Below are 14,601 nucleotides of genomic sequence, written 5' to 3'. Positions count from 1 at the left end.
TCTTAACTACCCGTTTACTGTAAAAAGGTCCAGCCAGAAATAATGAGGAATGGAAGCATTAAGCCTTCCAAACAAACCAGCATGTGTATATAGCTTTGTGTACTCACACTGACCATCACTATCCCTCAGACACAAATGGCTACTCATTAGGCCAGCAACTCAGCACCCTACCAGTACTCTGCACTACTTGAAACGCTGCAAGTGAAAAGATGTATGAAGACTGGACCTTTTCAATACTAAGGTACATACCCTAAAAACATAAATTTTATTTTTCCACTAAGATTTAGCAAGATTTCTTCAATCACTCTTTCTTTCTAGAGTTTTTAATGGGAGAAAGTGAAAGAAAATCCCACAGTGATTTATTTTCAAAAATAAAGTTATCATAATTTGAAAACAAAATGAAAATAAAGTAGAACAGGATGGTTAAGAAATCGAAAACCAGAAGTATTAATCTGTTTAATTCTACATGTATTCTGTCATGAAAAAATACATGTATTTTATTTCTATTAAACAACTGGAGAAAACAAAAACAATAAAGCTGAAAAACAACAGTAAAGGAGAGAGGTAAATATAGATCATTTCATTCTGTACTATTAAGAAGCTCTGAAAAATACTTTTCCTTAGGTAATAATTTGGGATAAGTTAGTCTTAGTGAACAAGTTCCTCATATAAATAAGTGCTGGCTAAGTCTCCTCAGTCTTTAAACACCTAAAATGTCATATTCGAGTAAGTAAACCACAGAAAAAACAGAGTAAAGAATAAGACATCGAGTTAAGGGAAAACTGAAAGCAAAGCAAATATTTATAATAAACACAAAAGAACAACTTTCTTTTTCTTGTTAGGGACTAAGAAACATCACATTTTAACTGAGAAACTGCCTATGCAAACTTGGGTAGTCTGAAGAGAACAATTTGACTCTCAAACAATAAATATATCAATGCTACTGCCAAAACAAACATGGATGTATCTCCACTCCGTTATTTGACTATGTACATGGAATGCAGTGGTGGGAATTACTCAAGGATTTGTATGTAACTGAGAAAAAAAAAGCAATTAGTGATGCTCAGAAACAATCAGAGTAGTAAGAAAAGAGAGCAGCCAGAGACATAATTTGAGCACACATAAACAGGGGCTTTTGGATACATCACCAGCTAAAAAAAGCCTGCAGATGCAAATGAGACTCTCCTGCCTGATTCTTCATGTAGGATGGGAAACACTATGTTCATTGTAAGTTCACAAGATTATAAAGAATGTCTGATTCCATCACCTACTCTATTTCCCCACAAAATCCTAAATGATATCGTAGTTTGGTTGGCTTGTAGGATCAAAAGGTAGCAACATAATGAAGATATTTCATACAGCTGAATCAAGCCCAGAGAAAGAAAGCCAGCATGAAAAATCATTTTTAGGAATGTAACAATATAGAAAAAAAAAAATAAAAAAAGCATGTGGAAATAATCACCAGATTTTAAATAAAAACATTCTGTCTTTCCCATGAGTCTGACTCAAACTAGAAAGAAGGGCTTTTAAAAATCAGAATTTTAGGCATGTGAGTCAGACTTAAACTGTGCATACCACATAATGGGAAATAATCAGCACCAATTAAAAAAATCCCTAAAAAGGTGTAAATTATATACAGAGATATGCTCCAATAAAAGGTTCAATATAAAAAATATTTGTTTGATCTTTCTAAGACAACTTCAGAAAAATCCCCATTAAAACTCCAAAACTCACTCTCACAAGGAAAAAGAAGTTGACAGCTGTGGCATTAATATACATTGGTCAGTTTTCTCTTTCAATAGTACTTCTGGATTTGTTCACTTGAATGATTCCAAGGGCATCGGAATATTACTTGTCTTACAGAAATTAACACGTGGGTATGCAAGAAAGATCCAAATCAGTACTCCTGTTAAGAAAATGCTGCAATATGTGCTTCATAGCTACATTAATTAGGCACTAAACAACCCTTTTTGTAAACGGTTATGAATAACAAAACTTAGATGCAAGTCCTCAGCTTACTATGCATAGCATAACTCAACTATGAGAGGCAGAGCAGCACGAAAAAAGCCTTTGTAAGTTCCAGTGCTTGAGAACTGCTCCTTTAATAGCATCTATGACCAGCAATCATTAAACTGGTGAGTTTTCTACTTAGCTTTGGAAAAAAAAATCTCAATTCTAGGAAAATATAAGAATTTAGGCTGAGAAACCAATTTTCTTTGTTGTCTGACTTTTAAAATATCTTAAAAATATTAAAAAATTAAAAAAAACCTTTTCAAAACATCTCCTTTTCATGGAGAACTGTGACAACAGGTACTCTGCTTTGAGAGACAACGGCTCATTCATTATAGCAAATATTCATAAGTTAATCACTTTGAAGACAAGACTGGTTTGACTGGTACTGAAGCAGCTCTGCAATTCCCCATACAGGTGATCTTACTCTAGACACTTACAGATTTTGCTATAATGAGCCTTAAAAAGTGAAAGCACTATAAAATAGTAGGTGCCACTCTGCTTTCTACTGAAGTACCTAAATGATTATTGTGTGTTCTGGTGAAAATATACAGAGCAAAGGGTCTTTCTTTTTACAGCAATTGAGGTTTTTAAAATGTGGGTTTGATAGTTTGAAATTAACCACATTTATATCACATAACATAGGAAAACGCTGAATAAGCTTGTGCAGACAACACTGGGTTTATAGGAAACAACTCAAACAGTTTGCTACCTTGCAAGTATTTCAGCGAAATATATTTACTTCACATTAGGGTATGTGATACTTACAGCAAAGTTGCTCTGTGCTGCATAATGTAGGGGTGTTGCACCTTGACTATCAGATGGGATAGTTCCAAACTTATTTCTTTCTAATAAGAGATGGACAATCTGTGCATGACCTGAAATAATATAATAAAACCACATAGGTATTGAATCCTGAAGTTAAACACTTCCTTATTAAAAGAAAAACAAAACATAAACCAACAACAACTACAAACAACAACAAAAAAAAACAAACCAAAAGAAAATGAACAGACTTTGAGGTCTAGGTAGAGCACTCAGTATCTAACCTAAAAACAGAACCCAGAAAATTAATCATGATTTACTGATCAGAAGTTCCCCATGGGCTTTGCCACCTAGAGACCTCATCAAGTTCACAAAGGACTCTAGAGGTCCTGGCACATCTTCCCCCGTTATTCCACATTGATTAGACAATCCATTTTTCCAACAGACAAAACTTCTCTCTTAAATACAATCAATTTCAAAAAAAACCAATAAATTTTGCTTCTTGGACTGAACCAAGTGATAATGACTATTTCTTTGGAAGAACGATCCTATCACACTTGAAATGTTTCACCATTTCTCCGTAAAAATTCAATATCCCTCCTTGAATGAAAATGCAAATCTGAGCACACTCTTTTTTTTTTTTTCCTTTAAATAAACATAATCAAACTACATGTATATTGTCACCGGAGTTACAGTAACTCGCTCCAGTGAGCAATTTGATTCTTTTATTGGCGTTCTTTGTCTACAGAGTCCCAAAGGGTCACGGGGATGAAGCCTGTTAAAAAAGAAAGTGTTTGAAGATCCTTTCTTTTTATCCATGGTGGTACATGGTGGTTATTTTTTTTTTCCTCCTGCACACAGGAGAATGAAAAATAGGACATTAATTTTCCAAATAATTTTATTTTTGTGCCTGTCATTTTGAGTTGCATTTCCCTGTATTTAGATTATTTATATTTTATCAGGGTTTTACCCGTTTCGCACAGATGCAGTTTTGTAACCTGTAAAACCCAACCATGCAAAATTCACACATGTAATTTACACAGCCTCTAAGTCTCTGGATAGCAATCTGAACAGAAAAAAACTTAATCTGAATAAAACTTCCTGTCAGATCTGATTAGACTGTCATAATGTGTCTGATAGAGAGCTTGTAGTAGGAGTAGAAGCGCCAGGTCTTCCATTTTCTTGTTGTTCACTTGTGGTTTCTTTTTGGGAATCTTAAGTCACTTGTCTATTTTGTGAAGGGTATTTAGGTAAAACTAGATAATACAATACATAAATCCACTTAACTGGATACACATAAACTGCAATACATTACAATAAGCTGAAAGCAAAGAAATGACTGATGATGCCACTGCCAAGCCCTTCACATCATGAAGCACTCACTTCCCTCAGGCACCTCGCAAACCCTATGACTATCTTACACATGCACCAGTGAGTGTGCTGGTATCAATCCATATATTAAACATTTGTAAAGTTTTCTTATTTTTCAGATAAAAATAATATAAACAGAAGTTCTGATATTTTCTTTAGGCACTCCAATGGACTGTCTTGCATACACACTGGGATGCGCATACTCCACTTCAGACACTACTGCTCTCAAGTACCACTTGTTTTGTTTTTTTTACCTAAGAATAAAGTCACACATGCAAGAACATCTCAGTATGCTCTAATTGCCTGAAAATCATGAGCACATATAGCATAGGGAAGTAACGTACTTTACAATGCTTTGGAGAATTTGAAGCTAAAAAAAAACCCAGTCTACACACAAACTTCTAATTGTGGCCTAGCAGAAACTATTATTGTACTAAGAGATTAGTCGCATAATGCCAGGCTGGAATTAAATAAAAAACAGACAGACAGATTAAACACCACAGTCAATTAATTATAAATTATACAAATACCCGGTGGGTGAAGAATGGATTGAGAGCAGCTCTGAGGAGAACGACTTGGGGGTGTTGGTTGAGAAGCTCAATGCGAGTCAGTAGTGTACACTCGCAGCCCAGAAAGCCAACCATGTGCTGGGCTGCACCAAAAGGAGTGTGGCTAGCAGGTTGAGGTAGGTGATTCTTTCCCTGTAAATCCACACTCAAGAGACCCCAATGGGAGTCATCGCAAGGACATGGAACTGCTAGACTGAGTCCAGAGGAGAGCCATGAAGATAGTCAGAGGGCTGGAGCACCTCTCCTATGAGGACAAGTTGAAAAGGTTGGGCTTTTCAGCCTGGAGAAGAGAAGGCCCAGGGGAGACCTTAGAGCAGCCTTTCAGTACCTAAAGAAGGCTGACAAGAAGCTGGGGAGGGACTTTTTACAAGGACAAGGGGGAATGACTTTCAACTGAACAAGGGTAGATTAAGATTAGACATTAATGAAGAAATTCTTCACTGTGAGGGTGGTGAGGCACTGGCAGAGGTTGCCCAGAGAAGTTGTGGCTGCCCTATCCCTGGCAGTGTTCAAGGCCAGGTTGGATGGTGCTTTGAGCAACTTGATCTAGTGGAACATGTGCCTGACAACGGCAGGGGTTTAGAACTAGATGATCTTTAAGGTCCCTTCCAACCAAAACCATTCTGTGATTCTATAACTTTAGCACTGTCCAGTTTACCAAGTAAGGCTGCCCAGTGAAGGGGAGTTCGAAACAAGTTGTCATAAGATGTCACATTGCAGCCTTCGTAAGAGGTCAGGACATCAACAACTGCTACATTCCCATCAGCAACAGCAAAATGAAGAGGAGTTCGTCCTTCATAATCTTGCCAGTTAAGCAGAGATTCTGTAGGTGCAGCTTCCTTTAAAAAAAAAAATAAAAAAATTAAGTTGAAGAAAAAGCTGTATACTCTTCACAGGTTTTTTTTGTGCATGTGTCTGATAATAAAGAGATAAACTGTCCTTGTTTGGTACAATATAGCTCTACAACCAAAGACTTTTGTCACAGTACAAGCTATTTTCAAGTATTTCTTATGAAATTTTATTCTTAAATTACTGTACAGACCTAATTTTCAGTACATACCCTGTAGTTCTATCACTGTTGTGCAAGTGGCTCCTTGCACAGATCTTTAAAAGACTAATTCAGACTCTTGTGGAAATAATTAGATCTTCTTAATTGATTTTCGAAGTTGAACACAACACATATATCTTCATATTTTTTCTCCTAGGGTACTCCCCTTTTCGGACAAGTTCATCTTATGGCTTTCATCATAATATTTTTCTAGTATTTTTAAACCATGTAACTATCAGTATTTCTAAAGGACTTGTCAATGCCTCTAGCTGACAGAAGTAAGTTAAGGAGCACTTCTAATGAATGCATCTACTTGTAATGGGCTTAATTTTGAATATAAAAATCTTTTAAAGTATTGTGATTAGTCATTTGATCGCATAACATAGCCATTAACAGATATAATTTGACATTTAATCACATTTTCTTAAAAAATAAATTACTTTCACATAGGCTCCTAGCTATATAGTTTCATATTATGATAATTTCCTGTCTCATCAACTTTTTTCTAGACAGGTTTCTCTTCATGTCTTTCTTTCTCTGGCAAAAGAACACGTGCAAATAAAAGAATATCATCTTAGCATTGCAGAGATCTCCACATGGCAAATATCATAAAGGCATAAAGGCCATGAAATACAAACTTTAAATTTCACTTTCCTGATAAAAGAGATGCATCTAAAGAATATGGTAAACAATAAAACAATAGACACTCAGAATGCAGGAAACCAATCATTTAGAGCAGAAGCAGAATGTTGAAACAGGAGCTTAAATAAACTCTAGGGAGTGTATCTCCAGCAATTTAGTTGTAGGAACCCTGTGCAAAAGAAAAAAGGAATGTAGTCCTGATATACTTAACTTCTAACACTAGAGTGGATTTCAAATCATGAAAACTGACAAGAATCCTCCTGAAAATACAGAGCCACACTGCATCTGAAAATATACTTATGAAGGAAGACAGAGATTGTAATCAGTGCAACTTGTTAACAGTTAAAGCAAGTTCCTGATCCCTTTCTCATTAAACTTAGTGAAATTTTGACTTTCACGAGGTATATAGGCCATAAAATCACCTGTATTTGCATTATTTGAAATGCAGTAACTGTTACATAGAAAACAAACATCTAACATTGAGAATGATAAATGAAGAAGCAGAAAGCCAGGAAATTACAGTTATGGTTTCTATACAATATTAATTGACCAGGGTTGTACATTCTGTATGTTCTATTTAATAGATAAAAACATAAATACATTTAACTGTATTTCCTAAGTACAATATGGCTAAATTAATACTGCAGTTGTAACTTCAATCTGCAATACCCCGAATCATTGATTCTCATTGTCTTTCTAACAGTGTCAATTTAAACCTCTAATAGTTGATTAATGTAAGTTTTCTAAAGTTAAAACCTCACATACTTTGCACACTGTACGCAAATGCTAATTAAATTGCCTCACATATAAAAAAATGCATCAATTTTAGATTTTAGTAGCTAGCTATGTTTTGATGAAGAAAAAATTAATATACTTAAACATACTGTAGGTCATTATTATATCTATCTAGCCAGTAGTACAACAGATAATCTATTAAAACCAGAAAAAACCAATAAATATGAATCTTTTGACTACAACTGTAAAGTTAACATTGTTACACGCACAAACCACAATAATCAAAGCATGAAAAACAGTTCTTTGAATAAGCATTCAAAAGCATTTATCTGAGTCATTACAGTGAAAAGTTTTGTCTTCCCTAGCTTTAATAATTCTCAAGAGAAAGCTAACTGATAGTATGCTTACTCCATGTCTCCAAAGAGCTCAGCAGGGGGAGTAAAGAGCCGACTACAAAAATTTGGAAGGGATCTTTATGAGAATCACTTTCTCAGAATGACTAAAAATGAATGATGATATGCACAGAAGTTATTACTGAAATTCCAACTCAACCACTGGAAAACCTGCTTGGAAAAAATGCACAAACAAGGAAATAAATACTTCTTCACTTCACCTGCAATTTACTGATGTAATCTGGACAGGTAATTTTTTTAAAAGCACAACAACATATTAAACACATGATTCCTAAAACTCCCGTCTCAAAGACACTGATGTTGCTCAGAACATCTCCTCATAACCAAACTGTTATTTTTGCAAAACGATAAAGAATCTTTTAATGACAAAGCTACTACTTCTACTGCTTATATTCTAGTGTAAAAGTACACGTGTTCTGAAATTTTGGCCACTTTAACTAAAATCTTCTAAACCTTTTTCTGCCTATTAAAGAGCATAATTCCTTTAGATTTTAAGTGGTTTTGGTGTCTAACTAGCTATAACTAAACTGTCATACTATATTAATATTTTAAGCACAATACACAGAAGAAAGAATCTACACATTTTTTCTGTGGTAACTAGAACAATGGAATTGTAGGCAATATGGAAAGTGTTGTATAAATAAATATCATGTCTCTTACCATGAAGAATAAATAAAGAGAAGAGATACAAAATAGACAGAGAGTACTAAGCAGTTGCTTCCATCATATTAATGGAACCTTATTCTGTTCTTTTCTCCTTACATCTTCCCAACGTTTTCATGTAACCAAGCATTGCTGAATCTGGAAAGGTGGAAAAGGAAGTTGACCATGAGAGGTTCTCCAGATTAGAGTTTCCCTCTACTTCACATGTTTACTCTCCAAATATGTCATGATTTCCATTTTTGCTGTATTTCATGGATTTCACTATCAGATACAATAAATTTGTGTGTGACTGTCACCTCTGCAAACCCAACCTATTTGTTCAACATTCAGCTGAGCTCTTTTCATTATTATTTTGGCAATTCCAATGGGCTAACAAACATCAAACAGAAAGACGACCCTTAATTTTATGAATTTATAAACAGGAGACAACAAATGGACACATCCAGATGGCAAAGCATGGAAAAACAAGAGTATTTTTCAGTATCATAGCCTGTGGTCTTAATAAAACCAACAGCTTAACTTTTGTCAAATTTTTGTAAAGCAGCACCAGAGAATTCTCAGTAGGACACTAGAGAAAAATAATTTTGTGGGCAATTCTTCCAGGGTTTTAAACATAACATGAGAGAAACAACAGCAGTGTTGTTTTTTGTAACTTAGCAGACAACAGAGGTTGCCAGTGCAGATTGACGTGAGGTAGATTATCCATGTCTGACTGCTATCTGAGCAACAGCATATAGCTTACTGCTTATAGCACTTTATCATGAAAGCAAAGACAAATGGTTTGTGTTGGAGGTAATTGAAAAAATGGAGAGGCAACAATGACACAGAGTTGTAGGCAAAGGCACTGCTATCACTACTGGACAATATTCTCATGAACTTAGAAATGCAGTTATGTGAGTTAAGACACAAAACGACCGAAATTTTAACTGTATGGGTATGTATGTTAGAAATATCATACAGAAAGGATGTGAAAAACTATAAAGTTAACCTGGATGTGAAGACCTAAAGAGGAATGAAAAGATGATACTTGGGCAACAGATCAGGAACTGGGCAATATGGAAAAAAAAAAGTAGCTAAGAAAGGAGGGGAAGATTGTGAACTCTGCTAGGTAGACATCTATCAAGACAAGTAAGAAAAACACTTTGGTTTGGAGATAAGATCTTACTGAAGGATTAAACTCAACAACAGATTGATAATGTTTCTGCATCATCATCTTTTACAGCATATTCTGTAAGCTAAATTGCTTTTTCATTTAAACTTGCTATTATCTCACTCCATCAATAAGCATATATAGTTATAACTATATGAAATATAATTTGGAATATATAAATTTTGTTCATGCATGAAAAAACCTAGATGGAATAAAGAATACACTCTTTTAACTGTCAGATTAAAAAAAAAAATCATCAAAAACCAAAAAAAAAAAAAAAAAATGGACATGATCATGATCCTGTGTTACTCAAACAGAATCTTCAAGAACACCCTCAGTAAGGAGACACACATTTTTCACCTTCTTAGTACATGGTTGGGATGGAGTTAATTTTCCTTGCAGCAGCAGGTATGGTGCTGGGCTTTGTATTTGTGATTACAACTGTTGATAAGACATCCATTATTTTGGCTGTTACTGAATAGAGCTTGCACAGCATGAAAGATTTCTCTTTTTCATGCCCTGTCCTGTCCTGTCCTGTCCTGCTCCCCTGCTCCCACCAGCAAGTAGGCTGGGAGTGGGTGAGAGACTGTGAGGGGACACAGCTAGGACAGATGATCAAAACAGACCCAAGCAATATTCCGTACCATATAACATCATTCTCGTAAGAAAAAAATCTCTGGGGGATGCTCATGGCTACAACATTTGTCTTCCCAAACAACAATTAAGAGTGCTGAAGCTCTTTATCTGCTCTCCTGTGAGTGGCTAACATCTGTCTGCTGATGGAAAGTAGTGAATAAATTCCCTTTCTTGCACACAGCTTTTACTTTGCAAACTAAACTGCCATTATCTTCATCCACAAGTCTTCTTGCCTTCTTTCTATTTTCTTCCAGTGTTGCAAGAGGGAAGTGAGCGAGTGGCTGTGCAGAAGTTACACTGTTGGCTGGGGTCAACCAACCACAACTTTTAAAACCATTTACCTGGACTATGTAACATTTGAAAAAGTCTGTATTTGAATACTGCAATCCTTACCTACTTTTCAGCAGATTTTTTTCTCTAGTGTGGCAGAAAAGTACATGGTATATACAAACTGAAACTTTGTGACAAAATTCTGTTTGTGACAAATTATTTCACAACTCAGTCCAAATTGCAAGTATCTTGAATAAGCAAAAGTAGTAACCCTCCCCCCCCCCAAAACCTTAACACCAGAAACTTCTCAAAAACTATTTTCATACTAGAAAACTATCAGTAATTGTAAAATTATCAATGTGATTTGCAGAAAAGCAAAACAGATATTCATATGCCACACAAGTTCACAACTTGCAAGCTAATCAGGCAAACTGATGTGTAAGTCATTGTAGTTGGCTTACAATCAATATCTGCCTACTTCTGAAAGACAAAGATATAGAGAGACTGTTGTAACATGAGAGAAAAATTCAATTGAAACTTCTGCATCTTTCCATGTTAGTGAAGTTCAGAGATTTCCACAGAATAAAAATCAACATGAAGATCAAGCTGAACATGTGATTTCATTAGAACTGTCAGTGTATAAAATGAAACTGAAATACTGAAGAGAGAGAAAATATGCCATCAAGAAAAAAATATTAAATCTGTACACAAAAATATTTGGAAAGTCTCTCAATAAACTGATCATAGGCAGACTGGTAATTGAGCAAATACTTCCCAGAATTCTGACTTGAAGGACCAAATAAGACTTTTCAGTACAGTTAACTAGAAATAAACTTTCAAATGATGAAGAAAAGCCACACAAGAAAGAAATCAGTGTGCAAGATGCAACCAAGATGAGTAATACAACTGGCCATTTTAACTAGAACTTGCAACCCCTTCCTCCATTCCTTATCTCCAAAATGAATAGTTACATCAAACTAATTAAGACAGTATGTATATAATCCATAAGTTAGAGCAAAGATATTCACCCACAGAACTCAAAAAAACCCCTCTCAAGACAGCAAGAATATTTCAGATGATTTCTTAGAAAATTCTGGAGATTAGGAAAAGCAAATGATTTCATTATCAAGGAGTCAGTGGACTAAAATAAGAAATTTCAAGAGAAAAAAATAGACTTCTATCAGAGTACAGTAATAAATACAGAAAGTGTTACATATATAATAGGCTTTCTTACCAGAATACACTTCACTGTGTGAATTGCACTAGGGTCCTTGTTGTTCGCTGCCCAGTGAAGTGGGATTTTTCCTTCAATATCAGGGATTCCAATATTTGAATCATGTTTTATGAGAAGTTTCACATGCTCAGGGTTATTGTAGTAGGCACTCCAATGCAGTGCAGTTTGCTGGAACACAATATTCACAAGTTTTACAAACATGATGAAAAATGAGTATAAGATGAAAGTTAAAGTTGGTTAGAACCTGAAATATGATTTAATTACATTTTTACAGAATGAAAGAGAAGATCACCTAGTCCAACTCCTCTGCCCAAAGCAGGGTCAACTAGAACAGGTTGATCAGGATAATGTCCAGTCAGATTTCTAGTTATCTTCACAGAGACTCCACAACCCCTCTGGATAACCTGTTCTAGTGTTTGACCTCCCTCACAGTAAAAAAAATATTTTCTCAGGTTTAAACAGAATTTATTCTATTTTAACCTGTGCCCTCTCGTCTTTCACTGGAGACCAATCAGAAGAGTCTGGCTCCATCTTCTTTACTGCCTCCCATTATGCACATTGGTAAGATCACCCCTGAACTCTCTCTTTCTGAGGTTAACCCTTTGCAGATCTCTCTTCAATTCCTGACTACCAGTGGCTTTTTATGGGCATTATCAGTGTTCACAATTACGTGAATAAACCAATGTGTGGGGTTCCTTTAAACAGCAAAATGTTGGTACATTAACAAGCATTTCATTTATCAGGCACATCTATCCCAACTGCCAAGTAACAGGGTGTTGTAAGATACAGAATGAATTTTATTTCCCACCTCTCTTCTCCCCTGACCCCTACAAATTATTTTGATTTGAAAACAGAAAATAACTGCTGCACTGCTGCAGGACATCTGTGTATAAACCTACAATACCCTGGATTAACATCCTTGAACAGTGAGATAGAACGTATGAGTTCACTATGGTATCCCTAACATCTCTGTAAAGGAAGAAGGCAAAAAGGAGCCCATTTTTTGTGTTTGTTTCTTTAAGCTGTTAGTTTAGTACCATGGTGAGATAATATGATAGCACAACTTTTTTGTCTACTTGGTAGTTTTCTGGAAAAGAGCTCATTCTAAGACATAACTGCAGGGGCTTCAAGGAAAGGTCTGACAGCTGACACCACATACAACAACATACAGCATAGCACCATAAAGCATGTTCAAACCATCACAGCCTGTCAGGATTTGAACTGAAAAAAACTTCTAGCAGTAGAAATTTGCAGTAAGTTAATAAATACTATTTCTTAAGCAGAGCTAATCAGTATTCCTAGAAACTGACAGTTGCAGTGAAAACAAAAACTTCTGATTACCGGGAGGCCAACGTAGCCTTGGTTTACTGGCTTCTCTCACCTACATCTGCTTTTCAGCCAGTTGCCTACATGGAAGTGAAAGACCTCCCTCGCGTTCAGGAATTACATTTGACAATCTTGATGTGCAAGTTGCAGTAACGGAAACTAAAAAACTTTGTGCCTAACAGGGTCAAACTTGTTGGACTCTGTCCCTGAGACCGCCTTTAATCAACCTGAATTCCATCTTTGCTACTGTGACTACTCATGACACAAAATGGAATAAAAGTGCTCTGCATTTTGTGGGAAATCTGGCAATGCCTTAATACTGCCTTGGAAATCTGCTAAACAACAGGCAAGGTTCCTAAAAGGTTTTGGCTGGTTTCCATTTACCTTTGTCAATTAATTAACATGGTCAGGAAGTCAGCATGACCTCTCCAGAATGACTATTGTAATTATAGCCAGGGTTTCCATGATACATGTTAGAATATCCTGGAAGGCAAACAGCTGAGCACTAGGCCACAGGCTGGTTCAACTCCATTGTCCAGAGAGGACAGAAGATTCATTTGTTGGGAACTGGGCTTGCAGCTGTCTTATCCTGCTTCCTAGATGATAAAATCAGATAAGGGTTTCAGAGTTTAAGCAGTTACATCACTAGGAGTCCAGCCTCCTCTTACTGTGACCTCTTGTGGTAGAATGGAAACCCAACACCAGCCTTGTCAAGCCGGTACACTGGTTATCAGCGGTTCCAAATGCACTTCATCAGGACACTCCTATTTGAATCAGTGACAGATTAGAGGCTGGTGGGGAGAGTTTTCTCACCAGCTCCAAGATCACTTATAAACTTCAAGGGACCTACCTGCCCAACCCTCAAAAAGCCTCCAGCAACAGTAACAGTTCCAGTTCTACTCCACACCATACCTACTTTGCCAGTGGTAGTTACATAATTGCTTTTTGGTTTTCCTTTTGCTATCCACATTCAGTGTCCCACATTTTGTTACCATATCCTTGCAGGAAAAAATTGCCTTAGAGAACATTTCTATCTCTGGGATCTTTGAAAGAAGTCTCTTTCAGATTTCAGAATACACAAACTGCTCAAGCAGACAAAATTTAAACCAGATATTTCCAGATTAATAGGTCTGCAATAATTACTAAAGATGCGTCTACTAAAGGCAATGTGATCATCTCCAAAACAGGACACACAACAAGCATGCCATCAAGAAGGATGAATCTGTTTAGTTCAAAACATATGTGGAAACACAAGAAATGCTTTACCTAGAATGTCAGTCTGGACTGCCTGAAAATCCTATGTCTCTTCATACTCACTAATAATGTTAACAGAGGCAACCGCTTCATATCAGTTTTAAAGCAAGCATTGCTAAGCACTCCAACTTAAGAACTACCCTAATTTGAGCACCTAAAAAAGAATACAATTACTATATGCTAAATAACTTTCCTCTTTTAAAATGGGTTAGTGTGCTATTACTGTGGACTGGCAGTACCCCTCTGCATAAAAAGTAACAGTAAATCAGCTCTTTTCAGAACTGTATCACTTTCCTTCTAAGATCTGACATCTCTTCTGCATGGTCATTTTAATGCTAGTCCTTTTTAACAAGCATCTGAAGCAGCCTGGTTATTTTACTGATGTGGTAGAGCATGACTTCACTTTGCAAAGGGACATGAGACAAGTCATGACAACATATGTATTATATGATATACCTGGAAAGTCAGTTCGAGATTTCCTGGCCTTTGAAGCAACTGTTGTCAATACCGATACA

At 36.1% G+C, this 14,601-nt stretch overlaps 1 protein-coding gene across 4 annotated transcripts in view; it reads right to left on the bottom strand.

Annotated features, from left to right (window-relative positions):
• INVS (inversin) overlaps positions 1 to 14,601 on the bottom strand; it is an 85,155-nt gene that overhangs the window by 34,231 nt on the left and 36,323 nt on the right. For 3 of the 4 annotated variants that reach the window (XM_061448967.1, XM_061448968.1, XM_061448969.1), the window contains 3 exons: positions 11,507 to 11,674; positions 5,374 to 5,554; positions 2,779 to 2,888 (listed from right to left, as the gene is read on the bottom strand). In XM_061448967.1, the coding sequence (XP_061304951.1) occupies positions 2,779 to 2,888; positions 5,374 to 5,554; positions 11,507 to 11,674 (459 nt within the window). Of the gene's footprint in view, positions 1 to 2,778; positions 2,889 to 5,373; positions 5,555 to 8,213; positions 8,355 to 11,506; positions 11,675 to 13,216; positions 13,429 to 14,601 lie in introns of all 4 variants that reach the window. The other variant, XM_061448970.1, reaches the window with a different exon arrangement.

This window comes from Pezoporus flaviventris, unplaced genomic scaffold (assembly GCF_033815535.1).
Source record: "Pezoporus flaviventris isolate CSIRO_AGI_PZ_B2104156 unplaced genomic scaffold, CSIRO_AGI_Pfla_v1 ptg000007l, whole genome shotgun sequence".
NCBI classification, from domain to species: domain Eukaryota; kingdom Metazoa; phylum Chordata; class Aves; order Psittaciformes; family Psittacidae; genus Pezoporus; species Pezoporus flaviventris.
Note: the sequence above shows the minus strand (reverse complement) of the source record. Positions and strands in the feature narration are given on the sequence as shown.